This window comes from Chrysemys picta, chromosome 1 (genome assembly GCF_011386835.1).
Source record: "Chrysemys picta bellii isolate R12L10 chromosome 1, ASM1138683v2, whole genome shotgun sequence".
In the NCBI taxonomy this organism is placed as follows: Eukaryota; Metazoa; Chordata; order Testudines; family Emydidae; genus Chrysemys; species Chrysemys picta.
This window is the reverse complement of record NC_088791.1, coordinates 55,652,805-55,678,340: the sequence shown is the minus strand read 5'-3', so window position 1 is coordinate 55,678,340 and position 25,536 is coordinate 55,652,805. Positions and strand designations below refer to the sequence as shown.

At 40.6% G+C, this 25,536-nt stretch overlaps 1 protein-coding gene across 2 annotated transcripts in view; it reads left to right on the top strand.

Moving 5' to 3' along the window:
- YAF2 (YY1 associated factor 2) overlaps nucleotides 1-20,374 on the top strand; it is a 50,955-nt gene extending 30,581 nt beyond the window's left edge. For both annotated transcript variants that reach the window (XM_008162503.4, XM_042859482.2), the window contains 2 exons: nucleotides 8,867-9,019; nucleotides 13,013-20,374. In XM_008162503.4, the coding sequence (XP_008160725.1) occupies nucleotides 8,867-9,019; nucleotides 13,013-13,250 (391 nt within the window). In that variant the 3' untranslated portion in view covers nucleotides 13,251-20,374. The remainder of the gene's footprint in view (nucleotides 1-8,866; nucleotides 9,020-13,012) is intronic.
- The last annotated feature ends 5,162 nt before the right edge of the window (nucleotides 20,375-25,536 follow it).

Below are 25,536 nucleotides of genomic sequence, written 5' to 3'. Positions count from 1 at the left end.
CGCTTAATATCGTTTCACTTAGTCGCATTTTTCAGGAACATAACTACAATGTTAAGTGAGGAGCTACTGTACTATCAATGCCCTCGGCCACCATCACTTCAGTGCAGACCATGGACTTAGTACCGATAACACACCTGGCTGTATCTGAGACTCGGGAGTCTCTGCTGCTCTGCTTCGACTTAGTGTCTGTACCGAGGACATTGAGTTCACCTAAAGTTCATCTTGTACCGACAGTTTCACCTCAGATTTCTCCAGGCACTCCACCAATCCAGAGTGAATTTGAGGAAGAGGATTCTGATGAAGACCTTGCCTCGGTGTCTCAAATATCAATTCAGGATTCTCCTTCACTCCTATAGAGGCCCCTTTCCAGAAGTCTCTGACGAGCCTATAATTACTCATGCCACAAGCTTGCAACCAGCATCTCACTGGTATGAGCATTTGTGGGTGCCTCCTCTTATGTCTTCTGCACCACCTCCTTGGCCATATTGGGACCCTTGGACAGCTCATTGCCAACAATTTTCCAGAGCACTGACAGGGCTGGCTTCAGCTTTTCTGCCACCCCAAGCGGGGGGGAAAAAAGAAAAGACGACGACGATGACGACGAGCGGCACTTCGGTGGCAGCTAAATCGTGCTGCTCCTTCGGCGGCAGTTCGGCAGCAGCTCAAAGAGGAAGAGAGGGAATGAGGGACCCACTGCCGAATTGCTGCCGAAGACCCAGACGTGCTGCCCCGATGCCGGACGGAGTGCTGCCCCTTTGAATTGGCCGCCCCAAGCACCTGCTTCCTGTGCTGGTGCCTGGAGCCGGCACTGAGCACCACCTGTCACAGAGAGGAAACCTGCATCACCTGCGCGCGCGCTCTCTCTCTCTCTGTCTCTGAGACCTGCCCCTCAAGAAGAATCCTTTGAGGAGTGGGAAGCTAGAGCCGATGAAGAGGCCTCTGTTATGGCCAACGTTTCATCTTCATCTCCAGATGAAGCTGTCGTGCCGCCTCCTCCTCCTCCATCCAGGATGGATGATCTTAAACAGTTTGAGGATCTAGTCAAGAGAATTGTTGACTTCTTGTAGATCCCTCTCGAGGAGGTTAAAGAACCTCATTATAAGCTGCTTGATATCTTTCATTCACCCTCATTTGCACGCATAGCTTTGTCTGTCAATGAAGCCCTTTTGGACCCAGGGAAGATATTTTGGCGCACTCCAGTTGCTATTCTGCCTACATGCAAGAGAGTGAATAAGAGATATTACGTTCCAGCAAGGGACGCAGAATTTTTTTTCTTATCCTTCACCTAACTCCTTGGTAGTCGATACAGTTAATAAACATAGAAGGCAGCACCATGGTAAAACCATGACCCATGAAAAAGACTGTAAGCATCTGTACCTACTGGGAAGGAAGTCTTGCTCATGAGCCTCCTTACAATTTAGAATCGCTAATTACCAGGCACTAATGGCAAATTACAATCATATAAACTGTACCAAACTGAACTCTTTTGTTGACCACCTACCGGCAGAGCACAGGAAGCAATTCCAGGCAATTATTGCGGAGGACCAACTACTCACCAGAACATCTCTACAAGCCTACCTCGACACCGCTGATACTGCCACCTATTTAGTCACTACAGCAGTAGTTATGAGAAGTTATGTCTCCAGCTCTCCGGATTTCCAAAAGAAGTCAAAAATATGGTGGAGGACCTTCATTTTGATGGGTCTGAATTATTTGTGGACGCCACAGATGAATCTCTGCAAATGTTAAAGGACTCTAGAGCTACCTTATGTTCTCAAATCTGCCTACAAGAGAGAGCTCAGCGAGTCCCAGACTGGTCAGAGATCACATCCTGCTCAATTCCTGATGTCCCAGAAGCCATAAGAACCACATCAAAAGAGACAGATTCCAGAGATTGAAACCACCCATCTCTCAGCCTTCCACCTTGCACTTTTCCACCTTCAGCCAGCAATCTTGACAGGCTGGTAGAGGGCCTGAATTACCATCCTGATCCTTATCAGCTGCAGTGATTCACCTGCCTTCCTCCGTTCGGTGCCCGCCTTTACCCCTTCAGGCGGACTTGAGAGTTAATCACTGGGTTTTGAGATCATCTCCACAGAGTATGCCATCCATATTACTATGCTTTCACCAACAAACCCCCCTTCCCCGCCCCTTTTCAGGGACCCCTCTCATGGTAACTTGTTTTTTCAAGAAATAGACTCTCATATGGTTGGGAGCTATACAACCAGTCCCCATGCAGCACAGAGGGAAGGGGTTTTATTCACAGTATTTCCTGGTACTAAAAAAGAGCAAGCTTAGGAATTGGTGCACATGCAACTCGGTCGTCATCACAGCAGGTATTCAGAACATGACCGGGGATGTACTCTGCAGACATTCTTCCAAGACCATGAATGAGACACAGACCTCAGCGTATTACACCACATATTCTGTCAATGGGGCACCCTCAGATAGACCAGTTTGCCACCCAGTTAAACAAGAAATGTGCCCAGTTTTGCTCGAGAGGAGGACTGGGTCATTGATCCCTGGGGGATGCATTTCACTTTCATTGGGCTAGGATCTCTTGTACGCATTCCCATCTACTTCTCTAATAGCCAAAGTTATGCACAAAATAAAAAAAGCTAAAGCCAGAGTTATGTTAACAGTTCCAACCTGGCCCAGACAAGCATGGTTTACTTAGCTGGTACAGTTGGCTGATTGCCCACTGATCATTCTCCACATTGCTCCTCATCTCTCCCAGGAAGGCAGGAAGATCCTTCACTCCAATCTCACGGTGCTTCATCTCAAAGCATGGCTGGTCAATCATTCACAGGATTAGAGACTACCTCAGAGGAAGTAAAAATAGTACTATTACAGAGCAGGAAACAGTCTACACGCTACACATACTCTCAAAAATGGACAACATTTGTCTGTTGATATGACCTCAGACATATTCCACTGATGACCTCATTGCTGCCAGATAGTCCTGAAATTTTTGGTGTATATCGATGGACTCCATTAGAGTCCACCTGGTAGCCATCACGGCTTTCCACTCCCCATTACGGGGTTATTCTGGTTTTGCCTACCCAATGACAGTGAGGTTCCTCCAGGGACTCAGAAATCTTTATCCACTAGTCAAGTGCCCTACTCCTGTTTGGGACCTGAATCTGGTCCTTAAATGTCTCACAAGGCCACTGTTTGAACCAATGGCTACCTGCTTACTGCTCCATTTATCAGTGAAGACCACATTCCTCAGAGTCATCACATCGGCATGACAGGTTGGGGAAATGGGGGCCTTTATAGCATACCCCCCTTCACATCTTGCACCCCCCCCATCACATCTTACATCTGAAGAAGTGAGGTTATTACCCACGAAAGCTTATGCTCCCAATACTTCTGTTAGTCTTAAAGGTGCCACAGGACCCTCTGTTGCTTTTTCCCCCTTCACAGTATTTTTTTAAGGACAAGGTCACTTTGCGACCCCATCCAAAATTTTTACCCAGAGTTTCTTCTGAGTTCCATATTAACCAACCTATTCACCTGCCAGTCTTCCACCCTAAACTGCTTCTCGATAACCAAAAGGCACTGCTGCACATCCTTGACATCTGGAGAGCCCTGGCCTTCTATCTGGATAGGACTAAACCCTTCAGAAAGACCCCCAAATTGTTTGTCTCACTGGCAGATAGATCAAAAGGGTGTGCAGTCTCTAGTAAAAGACTTTCCAGTGGATATCCAGCTGCATTAATTCTTGCTATGAATCTTGTAATACTCAAACACCTTCAAGCGTACCCATTCATTCTATGAGCATTTCCACCTCTATAGCATTCCTCAAAAATGTACCCATTATTGAAATACGTAAGGCCGCCATTTGGGTGTCTAGACATACATTGGCCAAACACTATGCAATAACTCACAACTCTGCTTCTGATACTGGTCAGTTCAGCTGTACTTTCTTCGGTATTGGACTCTATTCTGAAGGCCCCCTTCCTTGCCTTTGAGGGACTGCTCGATAGTTATCCAGAGTGGAGCATCCATAGGGACGCTACTCAAAGAAGAAATGATTACACACCCTGTGCAGTAATTCTGGTTCTTTGAGATGTGTGTCCCTTTGAGTGCTCCACTACCACCCTCCTTCCCCTCTGCTATGGAGCCTCACAGTAGAGAAGGAACTGAGGGCGGTTCGCCCATGCAGTACTATGTAACAATGGCACAGGACATGAGGCTGACTAGCATGCATGTGGGGGCTGAACAGACACTGCTATGAATAATACCCAGTGAAGGGTGTAGGGGACGCTAGCACACCTAGGGAGGAGCACCCTTAGGGATGCACATCTTGAAGAACCACAGTTACTGCACAGGGTGAATAACCATTTCTTTTCCCATTCACCACAGACTTAGATATTAGTAGTATTTCTAACAATTGCCTCATGACAGTCTGTTTCACTGTATCCCCATCTCCTGGAGGGATCTCCTTAATGTATTTGCAATGATCAGCCTTCTCTCTGTCAGAAGGTGATTCCTACCTAAGGGTGTTTTATACATCCATTCCACCTTGTTTCCTCCTATTTTGACACCTGCTACCTCAACTGGAGCATTAGTGGCAGCCAGTTCTGAGGCAGGATCACTGTACAGTATTCCTCTGTTTTTCTTAACCCCTATCTATAATGTGTAGTGGGGGTTGAGGGGGGAAGCTGCATTATTGTGGGTGACTTCAGTCTGAATGACATATGCTGAAGATCTCATGCAGCAAGTATTACTATTTCCTCGGAAGTTCTAAATATTACAGCCGACAAGTCCCTAACTCAAAAAGTGTTGCATTCAATATGGGGGAATTCTGTATAAGATCTCATGTTGACAGATTAAGAGGAATTGATTTCAGAAGTAAAAATTAGTGGTTATTTAGGTGCACGTGATCATGACTTGAATACATTTATGTGCAAACAAATCAGTAATATGTACTTAGTTGAAAGGGTCAAATTTACAAAGTTGAAAATACTTGAGCTGAATCATCTGGGAGAAAGAACTTAAACAGAAAAATGTGAATGATAATTGAATTGTTTAAGAACATTTTAGTAGATGCCCCCAAATCCACAATCCCAGAGAGAAAAAGCTACACTGATTTTTAAAATAAATAAATAAAAAAAAGCCTGGCTTAAAGGGGAAGTGAAAGCTGTGTATACGTACGTGTGTGTGTGTGTGTGTGTGTGTGTGTGTGTGTATAATATAAAAATAAAATAGAGGAATGAAGTTGATAGTATTGAATGTAAATTAGAAGTTTAGGAAGTGTAGAAAATTGATAAGGGAAGCAGAAGGACACATGGAGAAATCTGTTAGAAGCATTAAGGACAATAAAAAGGTGTTTAAGTATATTAAGTACAAAACAATTCTAACATTACTAGAGGGACGTGGCAGAAATAATAATTTTGTAAAAAAGGAAAAGGCTCTTTGAGCTCTGGTCAAGTGTAGTTTCTGTTTTGTATTTAACAAGAAGCCAGATGATGCATTTATATCATCTGATGATACTGAAATACTTTTCACCCTCAGAAACAGTAACTGAGGGTATGTCTATACAGCAGCTGGGAGGAGTGATTCTCAGTATTGGTAGACATATCTGTGCTAGCTTTGCTTGTGTTAGCACCTAAAAATAGCAGTGTGGCTATAGCGGCATTGGCAGTGATTCGGGCGAGCTTCCTGAGTACAATCCTGCTTGACCCCCTGGGTACATACTCGGGGGGTAGCCTGAGACACTATTTGTCATGTTTCTGTGATCACACTGCTGTTTTTTGTTTAGCTTGAGGAGAACTAGTGCATGTATGTATGTCTGCTCCTGCTGGGATTCTCATGTTTTTTGAAATCAGTAGGTTTAGATAACTTGCATCCAGTAGGTTGCGGAAGAGGTCTCCAAATGGGTAATGTTGATTTTTCAATCAGTCTTGGGACACTGTGGACGGTCTAGCTAGAGGACTGAAAGAATGTTAATGTGCCATTATTTAAAAAGGTTAAAAGGAATGACCCAGCCTGACACTGATCCTGGGCAAAATCATGGAGCGGCTGAAATGGGATTCGCTTAATAAAGAATTAAAGGACAGTAATATAATTAATGCCAATCAGCATGGATTTACAGAAGATAAATACTGTCAAACTAAGGTGATATCTTTTTTGATACCTTTATCAAGTCAACTTGTAATCTAAGAGTTGATGTAATATACTTATTCCAGAAGGCATTTGACTTGGTACCACATGACCTCTTGACTAATAAACTAGAACATTAAAAGGATTAAAAACTGGTCCCAAAATGCAATTATAAATGGGACATCATTGTTGCGTGGCTATGTTTCTAGTGGGATTACACAGGGATTGGTTCTTTCTATGCAAGTTTTTTATCAAGGAGTTGGGGAAAAAAACATACAATTGTTACTGATAAAGTTTGCAGATGAGACAAAGATTGTGAGAATAGTAAATAATGAAGAGGACGGGTCACTGATGCAGATTAATCTGGATCATTTGGTAATCTGAGTTTAGGCATTTCAGTACAGCCAAACGTAAGGGTCATCTATCTAGGAACAAAGAACGTAGGCCACACTTAAAAGATGGGAGATTTATCCTGGGAGGTAATGACTCTGAAAAAGATTTGGGGGCCATAGTGCATAATCAGTTGAACATGAGTTCCCAGTGTGACACTGGCCAAAAGGGTTAATGTGATCCTTGGAATACTGTCTAGATTTGGTGTTCATACTTTAAGAAGAATGTTGAAAAATTGGAGAGAATTCAGAGAATAGCCATGAGAATGATTAAAGGATTAGAGACTATGATCTCCTTAAATCTTCCATTATAATGCAATTTATCTTCTCTTTGATAAGGTTAAGGAGTGACTTGATCACAGTTTATAAGTACCTACAAGGGGGACAGAGGTTTGATAATAGAAGGTTCTTACTTTAGCAGAAAAAGGTCTTACAAGAGCCAATGGCTGTAAGATGAAGCTAGACAAATTCAGATTAAAAGTAAGGGGCACATTTTATTTATTTATTTAACGGTGAGGATAATTAATTAATTAAACTTACCAAGGTTTGTGATGTTTCCATCATTGGACATTTTTAAATCAAGATAGGTGGTTTTTTTTCTAAAAGTGTGCTCTAGTTCAAGCACAGTTGTTGGACCTGAAGCAGGGGTATACAAGGAAGTCCTATGGCTTGTGTTAAGCAGAAGGTGAGCCTAGACAATCACAATGGTCTCTTGTGATCTTGAAAAATCTGTGTATCTATTTCCATATAAATATTTCAGCTACTGTCTGCTATTTTAGTTCAGCAGTTCTGGCCTCAAGATGCTCTGACAGTCATGCACTACATGCCAATATCAAGTGCAAATGTATGCCACTTGGCCACAAAGAAAATAGTCATATTTTTTGCCTTCTGACATAAACTGTATAGTTCTGACTGACTAATTGGGTGCTGGTTTTCTACCCCCATTTGTTGTTCTGGTGTTTTTACTTCATGTCTGGGCGTTGGGTGAACCTAGGTTTCAATTTCTGTCCATTGTATCAGTCTAATTGTGTCTCCAGCACTCTGGCCTCTCAGCTTGACAGTGGAACTCTACATGTAACCTTAAAAATAACAGTAGTTACTGAAAATACTATAACTTCCTGAAGGCATTTACATTGGCATTCTGCTTGCTATTTCAATTATTGTTACACCAATTTTCTTATTATTTTTATTACTAAATAGTATAAAAATTACAAAATATATAACAAAGAAGTTTCTGTGTGGAGTTCAAGGGTATAGGATTTAATCTATAAAGCCCACAATGGCTTGGGAGCTAGTGAGCTGAAAAATCAGCTCTTTCCCCATGTGATATTACTGCATTTGCTATCCGCAGATGTGCTCAAACTGGGGACCTTTAAATTAAACAGGTGGGTGCTGCTGACAGGGCATTCTCTGTGAAGGCTCTTCCTATTCCAGAGATCACCACCTTTGGTGTGTCTACATATATTAATTTTCTGGGCACACAGTGTCAGTGAGTCAACTGGGTCCAAGAAGGGGCCTCATACTTCAGTGGCCACATCACCTAGCAGTGAAAGTCCAATAACTGGCCACTTACTTCGGCGGCCAAATTGTTCCACAGCAACAGTCTATAGGGCCACCTCTCTCTTGGTGGCAGTGGTTGCCCAACAGCAAGTCTAAGGAGCTGCCCTCTCTAGTGGCAATAGTGCCTAAAGGCAATTGTGGGGAGGGGAGGGGCCTCCATACTCCACTGGGTTCCAGGCCAAGGCCCTATGACAACCGGGTACCCTGGTATAGGGTTCTGGTTTTAGTATGCCCAAACATGTACCCTGGGTCACTTCCTACCATTAATCCCGATTCTGTAGCTCCTTGTTGATAGCAGCTCGTCATCCTCTCTCGTCTCCGTGGTCAACTGGGGTCTCGTGGCATAGTCAGGATGCTCTGCCTCAGTGCTTTGGAGCTCTGGTGGCTTCCTAGCAGCAGCCTACTGTGCATGTCCTGTCCCCCTCCTAAGCCAGCCCAGACTGAGCTGCATACTTTTAAATGCTCCCTCCATTGGGAGCATGCCCAGCAATGGCTTAGGGGTGTGGCCTCCTGTGCCCAAAGTATTGGGTTAACCCTTATGTTGCCGGTGCAGGGTTGATACACCTCTTCACACATTGCACAAAGCCCTGTCTCTAAATCCTTAAAATTTGTCTCTTTTGGTGGATTAGTAGGCTAATGGGCAAGATACAGTGAGTTTGAATTGGATATGCTATTACTATGAACTGTTGGCAGTTTGATGTGTTTAACAGTCTTGCATTTTGTATTGATTATTGTTTTAATTACAGTGAAATGTAGAGTATAAAACTGGCACTATAAAATCTAAATAATAAATGTATATGTGTTCACAGGAAACCTCGACCTGTCTCTCAGCTGGTTGCACAACAGGTTACTCAGCAATTTGTGCCCCCTACACAATCAAAGAAAGAGAAAAAAGACAAAGTAGAAAAGGAAAAAAGTGAAAAGGAAACAACTAGCAAAAAGAACAGTCATAAGAAAACCAGGTAAATTAAAAGCTGTTGGTATTTGTAAAATATTAAATGATGCACATTTTTCATCACTAGTGTAAGTGTTCTCTTAAGTCATTTTAAAATTAGACTAAATATTTGTTGAAGTTTCATTGTTTTATGATGCTGTTGTTTAATGTGAAGCAATCTTGCAGTTTGTAGTTTTGACCACAAGATGGAGACTAAATAAGAGCGGGAAAATTAGGTATTGTCAGTAAAGGCATAGAGTTTTCCTCATCTAGCAAAATGATTTGTAGACAGAAAAATGGAAGATATAACGTTCCAGTAAACCAGGAGAAGAGGAAAGTGACTAATTTTTATACAGAATTGGATGAGAAAAGGTAATATAAGGTTCTGGAGAAGTAGGCAAGGTAGAGTTGTTGATATTCATGCAGAATTTGGGATAAGGAACAAAGGCTAGAATAGCGACTTTTGGAGACAAACTGATTTATGAAGCTGAAAACATACATAGTGGATTGAGAAACTGAAGGATAACTTGGACTCTTAGAATACTAGTCTGAAATATGACAGTTCAAGCAAGTAGCCGCAAAGTCTTGATCTTGCCATGGACTAGGAGCACCCTGCAGTTGGAAGGAAAAATGTAGGATGTTAGACACAAGTAGAACTAGGTGAAATTTTTCAGCCAAAAATACAGATTCGGTGATACAGAAAAATTTTCATGAATTTGTCAGTGTTGCCAAATTTTGTGTTGGGGGGGAAAAACAAAATCCAAAAATGTCTAAATATTTTGTTTTAATATTTGAAAAATGAAATGTTTTGATTTTTTTTTATTCAAATGGACTGTTTCAGGATTTCCTTCAATGTCATTTAAAAAAACTAAAAACACCCACTCAGTGTTAATTAAAACACGCATACATACATACATATACATTGTTTCAGGTAAAAAGAAACATTTCATTTAACCTGAAACTAATTTTTATAACTTTTCAATTCACTGAAAACCTAGAAAAAGTTCCTTTCTGGGTTGATCCAAATAGATTTTTTTGTAATTTATTGTTTGGAACTGCAAGCAAACCAAAAAATCAGTTGTTTGCATAGCTCTGGGACAATATTGCTTGTGTCTAGATTTCCCCAAATTAAGTATAAAGTTAGTTTAGTCACAAATATGTAACTGAAAACCTGAGAAGACTGAAAGAGATGCAGCCTGCTTAAAAGAGGAAGAGAAAATGTAGGGAAATAGTGTCACTGTGTGTTTTGGAAGTGCTGCAGTCTGTGAGGCAGAGTTCAGCCAAGGACGATTCTATGGAATCGCTGCTGCAGAGAAGTAGCAGACATTTTCCATGCATTGGATGAAACAGGACCTTCAGTGTTATTCAGGGACTGCTCCAGAAAGAGTAAAGAGTACTCCCCAAATTTACATTGAAACGGTTGGGACTATTTTTTTTTTCAACAGGAAGGAAATGAACAGAGCTGGGATAAAGGATTTTTGTAATGTTTGTCTTATTTCTAATTATATATTTTGGCTGGCTAGAGTGTAACATTTGTAAGTAGTATCTTAGAGGTATTGTTTTGAATGGTAACAATTATGTGGGAATGCTGAAGGTTAAATAGTCTTATTACATGAGAAGTGAGAGAGGGTGATATTGCAAGAGCCGGGAACAGGGATGTGCACAGGAATTTAAATTTGACCGCTTTTGGAAGGGCACATTAAACACACACATTAAACCATATCAGCACACACATGTACATCACATACATAGAAATAAACACTCACCACTTCAATGAAAATCCATGTGCAGTGGAGCCATTTGAATAAATGTATCCACAAGGACTTGGCTGTGGTGGGGTCACAGAGCTCTACTCACCCCAGGGCCATGGCAGAGAGAGTGAGCGGAGCTCTGTGACCTTGCCAATTATTGAAGGGGGCCCGTGCCACTGCTTGCCCTCCCATGTGCACGCCTCTGGCTGGGACTGTTGTTTAAAAATAAAAATCTCAGTAAGAGCTGTACAAAGAATTGCTTGAAAAATTAATAGTGAAGAGAAATCAACCTACTGGTTTCCATATTCAATACACTCAAGTATTACATACAAGTAAAAAAAAAAAAGTACTATCTGATTTTGGCTAGACTGGGTTCTGATTAAGAATGCTCACCTTAGTTTCTACGTGGATTACTTTAAAAAGGAGCACATTTACATGTTTCCAGAAATATGTATAACAAAATCTGCATATAGTAAGCCCTAAATTTTCTCTCTAGCATGCAGCCCATTCAGGCTGGCAAAAGTGAATCCTTCCTTTCCACTCCCACATCTTCGAACAACCAGTTAGGCTCTTTATTAATGCCAGTTCAGCCTTCGGGCAAGAGTCGCATTGGGCTCCCTGTGAACTCTTTTGCAGCTTCAACTCTTGGCTGCGTGGGAGTGCAAAAGGTGGGGTGAGGTGACTCAGCATCAGTTCTACTTGAGGCAGGGCTCTAAATCTCTGTGTAGGCGAGGTGAGGGTTAAGATTTGCTTTTAGGAGCACACCTGCCAAATCTTGGTTTCATGTTAATTTCTTTACTTCCAAGCTTGGTCTGGAGAAAGTTGTGGAATCAAATATAGGTTCTGTAGGTCATTTTTAAAAGGCTTGCTGTGTGCTGTGCTGCTGTTGTCAGCAGGTATTTTCAGCTGCTGTGGTGACATGCTTTGTCCCCTGGCACACACAGAAAACTAGCAATTTAAAGTGTTTCATGCCTAGATCATCCATTGCACTAGCACCTGCAAAGACCAAGTTGATGGAATATAGTTTAAATGTTCTGTTGTGGTCTTCAAAAAAAAAAAAAGTAGTAATCAAACCAGAGTTTGTGGCCCCATGTCCTATGCAGGATATTAGTATTAAATTATGCATCAGGGAACCCAGACTCCAGCCCTGTCATCATAGTGTTTTGTGTGTAAATTATTTTAAAATTAAATTCTTTTTACATGATGCCCACTTCAAATTTTAAATTTTCAGTGTGCTGCAGAATTTGTATTTGCTAATACCTGCATAGTAGAAGTTTAGAAACAACTGGTTAGAGGACATGGGAGCTGGTTTCTGCATACTCAGAACTTAAAGTCAACACCCACTGAGATGAATGGAGAAGTTCATGCTTCTCTGGGCTGTTGTTTCAGGCTGTCTGCTGACACTGATATTACCGTGGGGTCATATTTTGAACATTCTTTGCAGCCATGAAGGCTAGAGACTTACTGTATATACTTGTTCATAAGCCAAATATTTTTGGTAAAAAAATGACGCATCAAAGAGCATGGGTTGGCTTATAAACAGGTCTACACCAAAATTTGATGATTTTAAACTCTGCGGAGTCAATTCAATGATTCCGCAATCTAATACATTGTCGTTTTGTTTACTTGGAGCATCTGCAGCCACAGAGCCCCTCAGGTCCCAGTGGCCACGGTTTGCCGTTCCCGGCCAATGGGAGCTACGGGAAATGGCACCACTTCCCGCAGCTCCCATTGGCTGGGAACGGCAAACCGCGGCCACTGGGAGCTGAGGGCTCCGTGCCTGTGAACGCTCCAAGTAAACAAAACGTCCCAACCCGCCAGCGGCTTACCCTGAAGGGCTGGGAGCCAAAGTTTTCCAACCCCTGAAATACAGGGTCGGCTTATGAAAGGGTCATAGAGTTTTTGCTATTTTTACCCATCCATTTTGGGGAGTCGGCTTATAAACGAATGGGCTAATGAACGAGTATATATGGTAATTTTTTACAAGCAAAATTTTTAAAATGTGGAGTACGGTTTTGTGACCACCTTAATCGCATTATCCAGGGGGCCCTGTTCAAATCAAATTATTTAGAGGTGAAGAAAAATTTAAATATTACAGTATAGAGTTACTAGCTATGTAGTACATTCTCATTTTATGTATTAATAATATTGCTGTGTGCAGTATTTCACTAAGTTATACGTTTTCTACAAAGATCACTAAAAATTGGAGTGGCAAGAGGATTATGGGATGTGGAAGCTTCTAGCTTTTAATTTGATTCTGTTTTATTTAGGCCAAGATTGAAAAATGTGGATCGGAGTAGTGCCCAGCATTTGGAAGTTACCGTTGGAGATCTGACAGTCATTATTACAGACTTTAAGGAGAAAACTAAGTCACCACCTGCTTCCAGTACTGCATCTGCAGATCAGCACAGTCAGAGTGGTTCTAGCTCTGACAATACAGAGAGGGGAATGTCCAGGTCATCTTCGCCCAGAGGAGAAGCCTCATCGTTGAATGGAGAATCTCATTAAAGTTTATTTTCTCCAGTTTCTTTAGTCTCTTCTCTTCAAAACATGCAAATACACAACTTCTGCCAACAGCTACCACATTTTCATGACAGATTATCCATGCACAATTGATATGTTTACTGGAACATAATTTATGCAGTTTTACAAAAGTGAAGTGAAGCAGTAGAAATAATAATTTAAATGCAATCTACAAATGCCTACAAAGCATTTTCAGACTAACTTTTTAATCTTCACATTTAAAGGTGCCATGAAAATGTGGTTTGAATGTTCATTATGCAGTGTTATTGGTAAGTCCATTTTCACTTTTAGTTTAGTGAATTCTAACACAACTCTTGGAGTCTCTACTATTGGCATGTACTGAATTAAAATTTTTATAACATAGTTCAAGCTGCCTAAATATGTATTATTTGAGAATTGTGAAACATAGTTATATGTATGCAAATCAAAGATCAACTTAATCAACTATTGCTGCAACAGAATTTTCATAATTATTATCTTCTTAAAAACACCTGCTGGTACTTGGTGTGCTTAAATAGGAAAAATGTTATTAAATAAAACATTTGTATGAATTTTTGCCAATGTTTGACATCGTTTACTAAATTACTGTTACTGAATTATGTTGCTGGTTTTACCAATATTTTCCTCACACTTAAAACACTTATTGTAATGTTTACGAACAAAAAGAGTGAACATACTATGAGCATTGGTTATTTAGCTTTATAATTCAGATACAGTACTACATTGTCATTAGACACTGATAGTCTATGTTCTATAACCCGATATCAAATCTCAAATGACTAAGCATTTGGCAAAAAGTAAATTTTTAAAATCTGAAATTCTGGAAAAGCTTTAAAAATAACTTTTTAGTACAGTTTTCATTTCTGCTTAGCATTATTTCCTTGCCCCAAACTTGCCCAGTGTCATAGTCGCATATCAGTGTAGTACAAAAATACTATGTTGCACAGGAGTAAGGAAATAAGGAATACTGTCACATTTTGTTCTTAGATCAGCTTCTTTGATTTTGAATTGGCCCTTTATTAAATACTGTAGCATCAGTCATAAATGCAGTATCCTATTTTCTGGCATAAACTGTCAACATTTATGCATTTAGCAATATACTGATACAGAGCAAAAATATTTACAGTCCCACCCGGTATTATGTAAAATAACCAATAAAATATTTTTATGAATACAGATTTCGCATTTTTGTTTACAACTAGGTGTTGGGTTTTTTTATGCACAAAAAAATCCATATATAGATTTAAATTATAGGGTCAGATTCAATACAAAAATGCATCTGGCTCCTGTCCAAAGGAAGCCCATTCACATCCCAGTAATTCTCTCTTCTCTTTGTGTCTCATTCAAAATATGTATTTTTGGGCCAATGTGAAAGTGGGATGGACTTTTTTTGGTAGTGAATCCAGCCCTAAAATATCTTCATATGATGCATCCTGATAACAGCTAAAATAATGGATTTTTGTAGACCCTGATAATTGTGATGTTTGGTGGTTTCTTGTAGTAATGTATCTTTCTGTTTTTTAATGCAGTACTTCTACAGGCACAATGGTACTGTCTATTTTGTAAGATGAGAGTTGTGAAATACAGTTAGTTGCATAAAATGAAAGTCTGATGTGATATCTAAAAACTTACATACCTCATTCCTTGGTGTTACTGTTAAACTTTAAAAATCCAATGTTAATTATAGGTTATTTCAAATGGACAACTACTGACCTGGTTAAAATGTATTATGCTTTACCTTACTAAACATTTCTTCATTCCAATTTTCTGATCATATTTTAATACCTTTTAAAACATTGCATTTTAAGTTTCATAAATGTTTTTGGCTGGGGTGGGGCTAGATGTTCAAGTAATGAATGTTAATTCTTACAAAGAAAGATACATTCTGAGTTTTACTTTTTACAATTTGCTAGGTGGAAACTAAATGGAAAAGAGTATACTGAGTTAATGGATTACAAGAGACTGAATCTGTTTAAAGTAAGCAATATAATGATAGTGAATCTCAATGCAAGATCCTTTATGAAATGTTTCAATTTTAAAACAAAATGAATATTAACATATTTCAGTACTCTTTGCAAACATCAAATAGTGATCTAATACCTATAGTTCACTAAGTCAGAACTTTATTATTAAATTTAGTATAGGTTGACCATTCAGCACCTGCAACAAGTGTCTTTTCTGTCTAGAGAAGTAGGCAGTCATTGATTTAGTTAGTTAGTTAATTTGCATGGAATTGACTACTAAGAGGTATAATCTAATATCAAATGAAAGCAATCCTTAGTATCTACAAGAGAAATTTTAAAGTGTGGTTATTATCAGAAAAGTGATTGTAAAATGAATGTCACTGGATTGCTCGTTTTTACTCAAGAATTTCTATATCAAATATACTCCATTTATGTAAAATTGCCAGCACTACATACTCCACCTAGAGTTTGTAATTAAGTTGTAGTATTGGGGTGATGTAAGAGGTGTAAAGAACAACGATAATGTAACCAAACGTTAGCTTGCCATTCCTGTAGATGCATGAAACACATCAGAATTTTTGCTCTTCTATAGCAAAAGTGGTGTGACAGTGCTGATGCCAGAGTTTAAAAAAAATAATCAGCGAAGTAAGGAGATCTGACTCTCTACTCATAACATTATAACTATACTTTAAACCAGCCTCACTTCCATAATCTCTGAAGAAGTTTTCAGTTGGTTTATACCAAGTCCTTTCTTCAACTCTGTAAATTCATAAAAAAGGTCTACTCTATCTTTACTCAGTTTGTAGAATGTAAAAACCTAACACTGTAACTCATTGTTAGTTATTTTTCTTTTACTGTTCTCTGCATAATAACTGATCATCTGTTACATTCTAAGTCTGCACCAACCTTCATCAGCCGAGCATTTTGCGTGGTTACATGAGATGATCCAACAAAGATGAATGTGATGATGCTCCATGTAAATAAGTTCCTTTGTGCATTGATTGTCCACTGTTTCAAAAACAAAAATAATAAGATGCAGTTAATTCACTGTAAAGGTGTAAAATAATTCAATGTTTTGTCATCCTGTTTTTTGCCACTAATTATAGCTGGCATAAGGAAGTACTGAAATATACAATAGTAAGGTGTGATTTATTTTTTTACTTCTGAATTTCAAAGTCTGCATAATAGAAGCAATCAAAATCTGTACCAAGTAATACCATGTCAAAATCTGCAGTGTAAAATGTTGACTCTTAAGATTAGTGATAGGAAAAAGGTTATATTCAAAGGCTTAATTTTAAGTTTTGATGCAGTGACTAGTCTTGAAACAATCAAGATTATGATCTAAAATGTTACCCTACTGTATGTGTTTCTCTAGCTATTTGATGTTATATGGCATAGATGATATAGTTCGAGCAATTTAAGATTATGCAGTATTCTGCACTTTAGATGTGTGTGGGGTTTTTTTTTTAATGTGGTCAGAGGCAGTGCATTTTATCTACCCATGTAAAATAGAATGGATAGGTGGCTCATGCTTTTCCCCTCCCACCCCTCTGTAGCCCCAGGACGTGTCTTCCAAGCTCCACACAGTGGTCTAGTTCTGTCCTGTGGCAGAAGTAGCCTAAGGTTGTCTCACCACTCTGGCACATGTGGGGACGCTTACAAAGTGCACAAATTGATTAGGTCTGGGTGATTAACCAGTTAACATGAGGATTAACTTGTCAGCTGGGGACTGTTAAACTGGAGACAGGAAGGCAGAGGGGGAAAGAGAGGCTGGAAAGAAGGGCAAAGACACTTAGGACCTCTTTCCCCTTCCCTCCCCCCCATGCCTAACAGGTCTGCTGAAACTTGGGGAAAGCCTTATGGTGACGGGACATGAAGCTGCATAAAACATTGAAAATAAAGTGCACTGTGGTGAATTTACATAAGAATGTGTGAGGACTGCTTGCAAAGGAAAGTCCAGGGTGAGGGAGCCCACCCAGTGACATGCCCTTTGTAGTTTTAATTCTTTCTCTCCTCTTCCCAAAAGCGGGAAGACTTCCCAGATCATGCAGCTAGCTGTCCTTATGAAATATAGGAGGGAACTAGTGATAGACCTGTCAAGTGTGTGCTTTCATTAAAATCCACTTTTTTTCTCTCTCTGTATCTAATCTATTTCTCTCTCCCTTACATGCCTTCTGATACTACTACTACTGTCTACTAGAGAGAAGGGCTGAAACCAATTTCCTTTGGAGTAGCAGAAGTCATAGCAGAGGTAGATGAAATCAATTTTTCCCCCTGGCAATTGCATGTTACCACATCTGTAGTGGGTTTGATCACTAGGAAAAGCTAGCTCTGGAGATAAGTTCAAAATGTTAATACAGTTCTTGGATAGTGGACTAGTCCAATGCTAGGCATGTTTAGCTAGCAACACATTCTCTTAGCAAATTGGTAAGATTTGAGGTTGTTGGAAATGTCACTGGAAGAGTAGAGCTATAAAAGGTTGGATATCATTTCTTACCTGACTTCAGAAGCATGAGTCTCATTTGAAGGTATATATTGCACCTACTAGTAAGTAGATCAGCTTGACTTTTTTTAATTTTTTTTTTCTCCTGCTTCACAAGTATTTCAAGGCAATATTTCTGTAGCAGGAGGAGGAAAAAGAAAACTGTAGTGTAAACGAAAGCCACAAATTTGAGCCTAATTGAACACTAAAACAAAACCAACAACCCTCTCCTAACACCATTTTAATGAAAAGCAATACAATCAATCTAGGATTTAGTTAAAATAAGAAATAATACTTTGCAAGTCTGTTACGAACAAGTACTTTACAAACATTTTAACCTCCCCTATCCATCTGTATGCATTAGGTAAATAGTATTATTCCCATTTTGTAGGTAAGAAAACAGGATTTACAACTTAAATGACTTGCCCAACATGTCACACAGGGAAAATTGGGGTAGAGTTAACAAATAATAATTTATGAATATGCTACTTCATTAAACTAATCAACCTGGTCCTTTGGCTCTAGAGGTAGAGGCTCCTGCTTTTAAATTCAGAGATTCTGTGTTCAAACCTGGCAGACAACCCACCCAGAGATATAAATTACCAATTCCATTAGTTCAAGGTACTAGCAAAGAAAGTGGCTAGTCTAGCCATTAAAGAAAGACAAAGAGCCACTTGGTGTTAGCCTGGGCTACATAAGCAGAGAAGATAGTGATAGAATAAATGTGCCAAAGGTGTTAATGTAACCCAGTCACTGTCAAACATTAAACAATTTGAACAAGGGATTTGGTGTACAGAGATGTCAGCCTGCTTAGTACCATGGCACAAACATCATTAAAAAGCCCTTTAACTTTATATTAAAGATAGAGAAGAGAAGGCAAAACAGTTAAAGCATTTACAATGTGAAGTATTAAATAAGACTTTCATTTTAAAATTTCTTGTTCCCTTTCCCTTCAGGATGGAGAGAGTTTTAGAAGGAAAAAAACCCTTGTTTGACAGTCTCTTTGATGGTGTTAATGATGGCAGTAACTGTCCGTCTGAGAAAAAAGTTAGTTGAGATGAGCAAGAGCTGGAGCTGTTGCTGCTGCTAAAATCATTTCATCCCAGCTAATAGGCTGGTGATGTCCTTTGGGTCCCTCTCTCTGGCCTGGTGTGGTCATTTTTCCAGATGAGGATGAAGAAGTCCCAGGGGATGGTAGTGGCAGCCCTGATGATGAAGTTTGGTTCAGTAGTCTCCATCTGTTATTTTAAGTATGTGTTAGGTATTTTTGTTCTTTCACATTTTCCCCACAAAATCTTTCTTTTAAGGACCCAGAAAGGGCTTGATGAGTAGAATAGCCCCTCCTCTTATTATTTTGTCCACCAACTAGGCCTACTATCCAATGTACCAATTTTGGCTCATTAACTTCTGGCTCCACATCTGTTTTTTAATGCATAATTTCAATCCAATCCTTGAATCATCTCAACTTTACCTTCTTTAGCCTAATTTAGTTATTCTATCTTCCTTTTGTACCTTTTCCCATCAACATTTGTTCTAGTTTATTTTAACACTTTATGAACTTTTACATACTTTTTAGTTGCGCTCACAATTCTTGAAAATTTGTTGGCCACAGCCACTGTTGTGACAATTGGGCCTAAGTTCTGACCTTTTTTAGAACATATATTACTGGTTTCCCTGAAAAAGAGAATATCTATCTCAGACTGATCCTTCTTTGCAGAGAATAAATCAAAACCAAGATCTATTGAGTGTACAGTTCTCTAGGCAAGAGAATCTACCATCAGGTTTGTCTTCTCTAACACAACAGCCAACAACTATGAGAGATTCTCTTTGACACTTTTTAACTAAGTTTAGTATTGGTTAAGTATCATAGCTCCACTTGTAAAGGAAATAGACTCTGCTCTAACATCTCTTTGAAGTCCAGGGCCAATTTCACTGCTAGCGTAAGTGGATGCGATTTGTTTGAAATAATAAATTATACTTGATTATGCTAGTGGTCAATTTGACAGACACACACACATTTCTCCCTCTCCCCCCCACTAGTGTTCCTGAGCCATTTAATAGTTTAGGTATCTCTACAAACTAAAACTTGTGTGTGACGGATGATCTCCCAACTCTGCTCTAGTTTTTACATAACTTTTTCTTTCTAGATAAGTGATATATAGGGAGAATTTTTGCTAAATAGTTTTCCTTTGTACACTCATGGGAGCTCTCTAGTTGATGAGACTGGCATTCAGAATGCCAGTTACCACTTTGGTTCTCAGATTCATGTCCCTGAAAAGGACTGCTTCTATCACTTGAAGGAGGCTTTCACTCATAGGAAAGTAGGTGGGATATGTTCTAGAGCTTGATGAAGAAGTGTCCCCCAAGTGACACATAGTACCTGAAGGATTTTGCAAGGTGCAGGAAAGAAGCTTTGGAGAGGCAGCCAAGGGTGGATGGAGAGGTAGATCTTCTGCCAAAAAGAACACACAGAGTTTTCAACATCTCCTTATGGAGATCCTGGGGAGATGGCCTCTTATCTCCAAGATGTGTCTCAATACTTTTTGTTGGATTGAAGAACAGAGAGGATTATAGCAAGAGAAAAATTATTTTGTAAATCTCTGAATGATGACTAGAAAGTCTTCCTACTTCTGTGTTTAAATAAAAAAAACTTCATGAGCTAATATGCCCTTCTCTGTGAGAATTTGTTACTGTGCACCACCATCTGCTGTTACAATGTGCAAGTAGGCATCCTCCATTTCTACCTTTACTAATATCCATACTGATAGATGGCTTTGATTTAGAATCTTCGGACATAGATTGGTTCAGTGATTTTTGACCTAAGATATACCGCAAAACATGACCCAAAGAAGAGCACTATCTAAGCTCGAAAGCATGTCTCTCTCTCACCAACGGATGGTCCAATAAAAGATATTACACCTCACCCATGTAGACACTCTAAAAATATCTATTTGTGAACTTCGGGGTTCTAGGCAGTAAATGGCATATATAGCTGTCTTTTAGCTACAGATCCTGGGTGGTGGCTCTATATATACCCTTATTTTTTCTAGAGGACTGGGCGTCAGGAGGATTGGATTGAAGGGGAAGAGAAAGGAAAAACTCTTGTGGACCTTCTTGCACATTTTAGAGACCATCCAACCTGAGATGATCGTATTCTAGACTTTCTGTAAAAAGGATAATCTTCCTATTGAAAGAATGTTCTCTGGGACAGTCAGAGCCCCAGTTAGACCTTGTGGTGTTTCGCAACTGAGGAAGATTTTGTAGGCAGTAGTTCCAAAATGAATAACTGGAGAAGGTTTGGAATAGCAATCTTGAAGCATAGTAGGAACAGCAATAGGTAGAAAAACCTTTAGAAGTAGATGGAGACTGGATCTGACAAAATTCTTGGTAGTGAGATGCTCTCTCTAACTATGCCATCAAGTACCTTATCCACAGCATTACTGAGGCAATGACTCCATTGAAAGAAAATATGTGTTAAAAGATCTACCCTGTGGGTGGAGCCACAAGTTGTTATATTTCTGGTTCTAACACAAGGAATCTTAATGTACTGCTGGTAAAGGTACCTTAAAAGAAGCAATGAGTCCCACAACTTGTGAATTTTTCTGTTTGTGAAAATAAATAATTTTGGAGGCGACCATTTCTTCTAGTCCACTAGTTCTCAAACTTTTGTACTGGTGACCCCTTTCACACCGCAAGCCTCTGAGTGTGGCACTCCCTCCCCCCCCCAATTAAAAACACTTTTTTTATATATTTAACACCATTATAAATGCTGGAGGCAACGCGGGGTTTGGGGTGGAGGCTGACAGCTCACGACCCCCCATGTAATAACCTCCTGACCGCCCCAGGTTGAGAACCCCTGTTCTAGTCAACTGCTATAGCCTACCAGTATATCACAGAATGGATGAAACTACCTGGAGGGAAATCATTACTAAGGCTATCTGAGTGGACCCTCTAGCTTCTTGACTGCCACGTCAAAGGGAGTGACCCCTTCAATGGGTATAAGTAGACATTGGATTGATCAATAGGATTTGTATTTGTCTAAAGGTAGACTTTAAACTTTAAAGATTTTGTCAGCAAAAGTTCTTATATAATTTTGAAAAATCCCAGAAACTAGGTTGTCTCCCCTAAGTGAATAAATTTCTTTTCTGTTCTGACTTCTTGGAAGAAATGACCTTGTCTAGACTGAACGTAAATCTTGGATAAATGACTAAAGTAGTAAGCACTAGCATTAGCTGAAGGCCTGAATTATGATTCCTGCTCACTGCAGGCTCCACTTAGTTTTGTGGCTTCAGCCATGCCACTTTAACATGTGATCTCAGATATCAAGTTAATGATAGCTAAGTATGGATTGGAGATCTTCAAGGAAAGCGTATGTTTTTCAGGAATGGAACTAACATTGATTATTCAATAGTCAATACCCTACTCTGATTCAGTGATGCCCCACCAGGATGGCAAGGAATCCTTTCTATTGATAAAAACTAAAACTGAGGTCCTGAAACTTCTAGTCACTAATGAACCTGTGATATTTATTTGAAAGAATAGGACTGTGAACCTTGAAGTCATGCCCGCATTTTAATTAGGTAATTACATTTTTCCCACCTAAATTTCACTAGTTGCCAAGCAGGAAGAAATGCATGAAAAGCAAAAAGAGGTTCTCAAATTTTATTGGTTTTGCTTCCTATGTGTGGAAAAAATCCCTTCACTCAGGATTGGCACCGGTGAATGTATATTTTTCCTTCATGCTTAAGGCTAATTTTAATGGAGTTTCTCTGAGACACTTTTGTAGTAATATCCATATTTCCAACAAACATTGAAGGCAACAATAAACAGATCTCCATAAACAAAATATGCATGTGAATGTTTTTCATGAACATACAATATTTATTATAAAATCTCAAAGATATGGCAAGGAAAAGAAAAACAGGGTGAGAATAGAAGGCTGCTTTGCACTAATAACAGAATACAATTTAGAGCAGTTTCAGCAGGAGGGCATATGCTATAAAATCTGTAGGAAGATGTGAAATTATAGGTTCGCCTTCAAGCGCTATTCCCTGTGTGTCTTTCGCTGTGGTTATGCATATGCTTCGTATTCAAGGAGTCGGAGAATTCTTGAAAGCAATGTCCATTGGTCCATGCAAGCACCACTGCTCTTCTCATGCATCCAATTATGCATCCAACCAAGGACATAAAGGGTGGAGCAGACTGATTGTCTTTCCAGTTCCTTCTCACTGCTGCATGGCCTTTGTTGGAGCCTCCAGTGTCCAGAGCTTCATCTTCATTTATTCTTCTATCTGTAAATACATATTTTTAGAATTTTATCCAGTAGCTTAAACCAAGTTTTATAGTTAGATTCTCCATACTGGGGAATTCCACCCTCCCTTTCCCTCGCCCCCATCCTATCCCCTGGAATCCAGGCTTCAAAATCTGTGCTGCTCCTCAGTCAATGATGGTTATCGGAGCTGCCTGTACTGCCTTAGGGAAATCGTACTGTGGCAAGGTGCAGTATTTGAAGCTCTTTCCCCAGCTGCACCCGTGAAGTGCAGGAACTCCACCTTAAGAAGCTTTAATAGAGAAGACTTTGAAGTTACAATCGGACCCAGGCTGGGGCCCACTCAGTACTTCAGCCTGACTCAGCAAAGAGTGCCCTCCTGGTGCACGGTCTCATTTAGGAGCGAGAGAAACTACCCCCCAGAGAACCCCTGTAGGGTCTTGTTGGAAGGACAGGGAATGTTCTTATAAACCCAAGAGCAAATCCTCTAAATACACTTCAAGGAAGTCGGATACAACCCTGCCTAAGTTGAGCAAGTCTTTCCACTCAGCCCAGGAGGACTTAGAACATCCTAAGTCTTAGGATCATGACAAGAAAGTCCATAAATCCAGGGCTCTGTCAGCACCAGACCACGCTCCAGTGGCAACAGTGCCTCTGGCATTAACCAACCCTCAACTTTGAGAACTGAAGGCAACAACAAAAGGCAACCATTGAGAGCCTCCATCATCAACGGTACTGGCTCTGCCTCACCTGACTATGGCACAAACAGTAACTGCTCCAACCCCTTCAGTTTGGACTGACAGGATGTCTGGCACTTAAGGGAGAGCAGTGTCTTATGCTCCACCTGAGGACATTATTGTTTGCTCAGATCACCAGTCTTGATCACCATCAGGTCCTTTGCTTATGAGAGAGGTCCTGAGTCCACCACAAGATGCAATTTAGAATAGGAGAGAGACTCCTCCCATATCATCTAGCCTTAGTTTCCCTCCAGTGGAACTCTTAGTACTGCCAGTGGATCCAGAATTGGCATTAATTTTCTCAGGAGACTGTGAAGCACCCGATGAACAGACTTCTCCTCTTCTGAGGCATGCCTTCCCAGTTGGGATCCGGACCAACCTGCATCCTATTACCTGCCTTAAAACTGCTGGTACCCCATGCTATGGGGACCTCCATAACCACCCTGTGACCCATGTTACTGGCCAAACTGGGGATTGTGGGACCTGTATCATGTTGTAGAGTTGACACAGTCTGTAATGCTCTGTACCTAGGGGGAACAGCCTACACCCCCATATTCATCCTTGTAAAATGATTGTGTGGTATTCAATGTAAAGTTTGTCTTGTTGGGTGCCTTCGGAAGGCTCATGATGTACCGAGCATTGTTGTTAGTGATGTTATAGGTTATAATTTCATGTATATAGTTATGAGGCTGAAAATGTATCCTCATGGCTTAAAGCAAGCCCAGGCAAAAACTCTCCAGAAGCAGAGGCAGAAGCCAGAAGCAGAGGGTCAGTCCACACCTCATCAGGGCGAGGATGGGACAAACCCAGCCCAGCCTCACAGGAACAAAGGGCAGTGGCCTAGGCAGCAACAAAAGAATCTCTCGAGGGAGTCACCCCCCTTCCTTTGGTCAGTTTGGAACTGCGATGAGGTAATGCTCACCTGACTCTGAAGGGGAGGGGGCAAAGCCAAGAGGGAAGAAAGGACATGATAAAAGGGAGAGACATTTGCCATGCTCTCTCTCGCTCTCTCTTCCACCTACATCTACAGACACCATAGCAAGCAACTGAAGAGCTGATCAAAGGGGAGAGCCTGGCTGAAGTGCCACCAGCCAGCCTGCGGTGAGAAGCATCTAAGGCCTTGACTACACTTGTGAGTTACAGCGCAATAAAGCAGCCCCAGGCGCCCTAACTCACTCCCCGTCCACACTGGCAAGGCACATACTCCACCTCGGTGAGTGGAATAACATTTGCTGTGCCCCCGCTGGAGCGCCACGGCGCCAGTGTGAACGAGGTGTTGCGTTACTGCACTGTGATCAGCCTCTGGAAACGTCCCATAATCCCTATAAGTCAAGTGGCCACTCTTGTCATTGTTGTGAAATCAACTGCAGGAATGCAGAAATGCCCTTTCAAAGCTTCGTTTCGGAGAAGCCGGCTGCTTATCAGCTCTGAGAAAAAGCAAACTTTTACTGTTTGGTAGGCGGGGAAGGGAGTCTGAACTTACACGACAGCATGCTGACACACTCTCAGCACCCCAAAAACCCACTCTCTCTCCCCCCCACATACACACAACACACTCCCTGTCACACTCCACCCCCATTTGAAAAGCATGTTGCAGTCACTTGCATGCTGGGATAGCTGCCCATAATGCACCGCTCCCAATGCCTCTGCAAGTGCCGCAAATGTGGCCATGCCAGTGCGCTTGAAGCTGTCAGTGTGGACAGACTGCAGCGCTTTCCCTACTGCACTCCACAAAGGTGGGTTTAACTCACAGCGCTCTACATCTGCAAGTGTAGCCATGCCCTAAGTTTGTAAGGGCATTGAAAGTGTTAAGATCAGC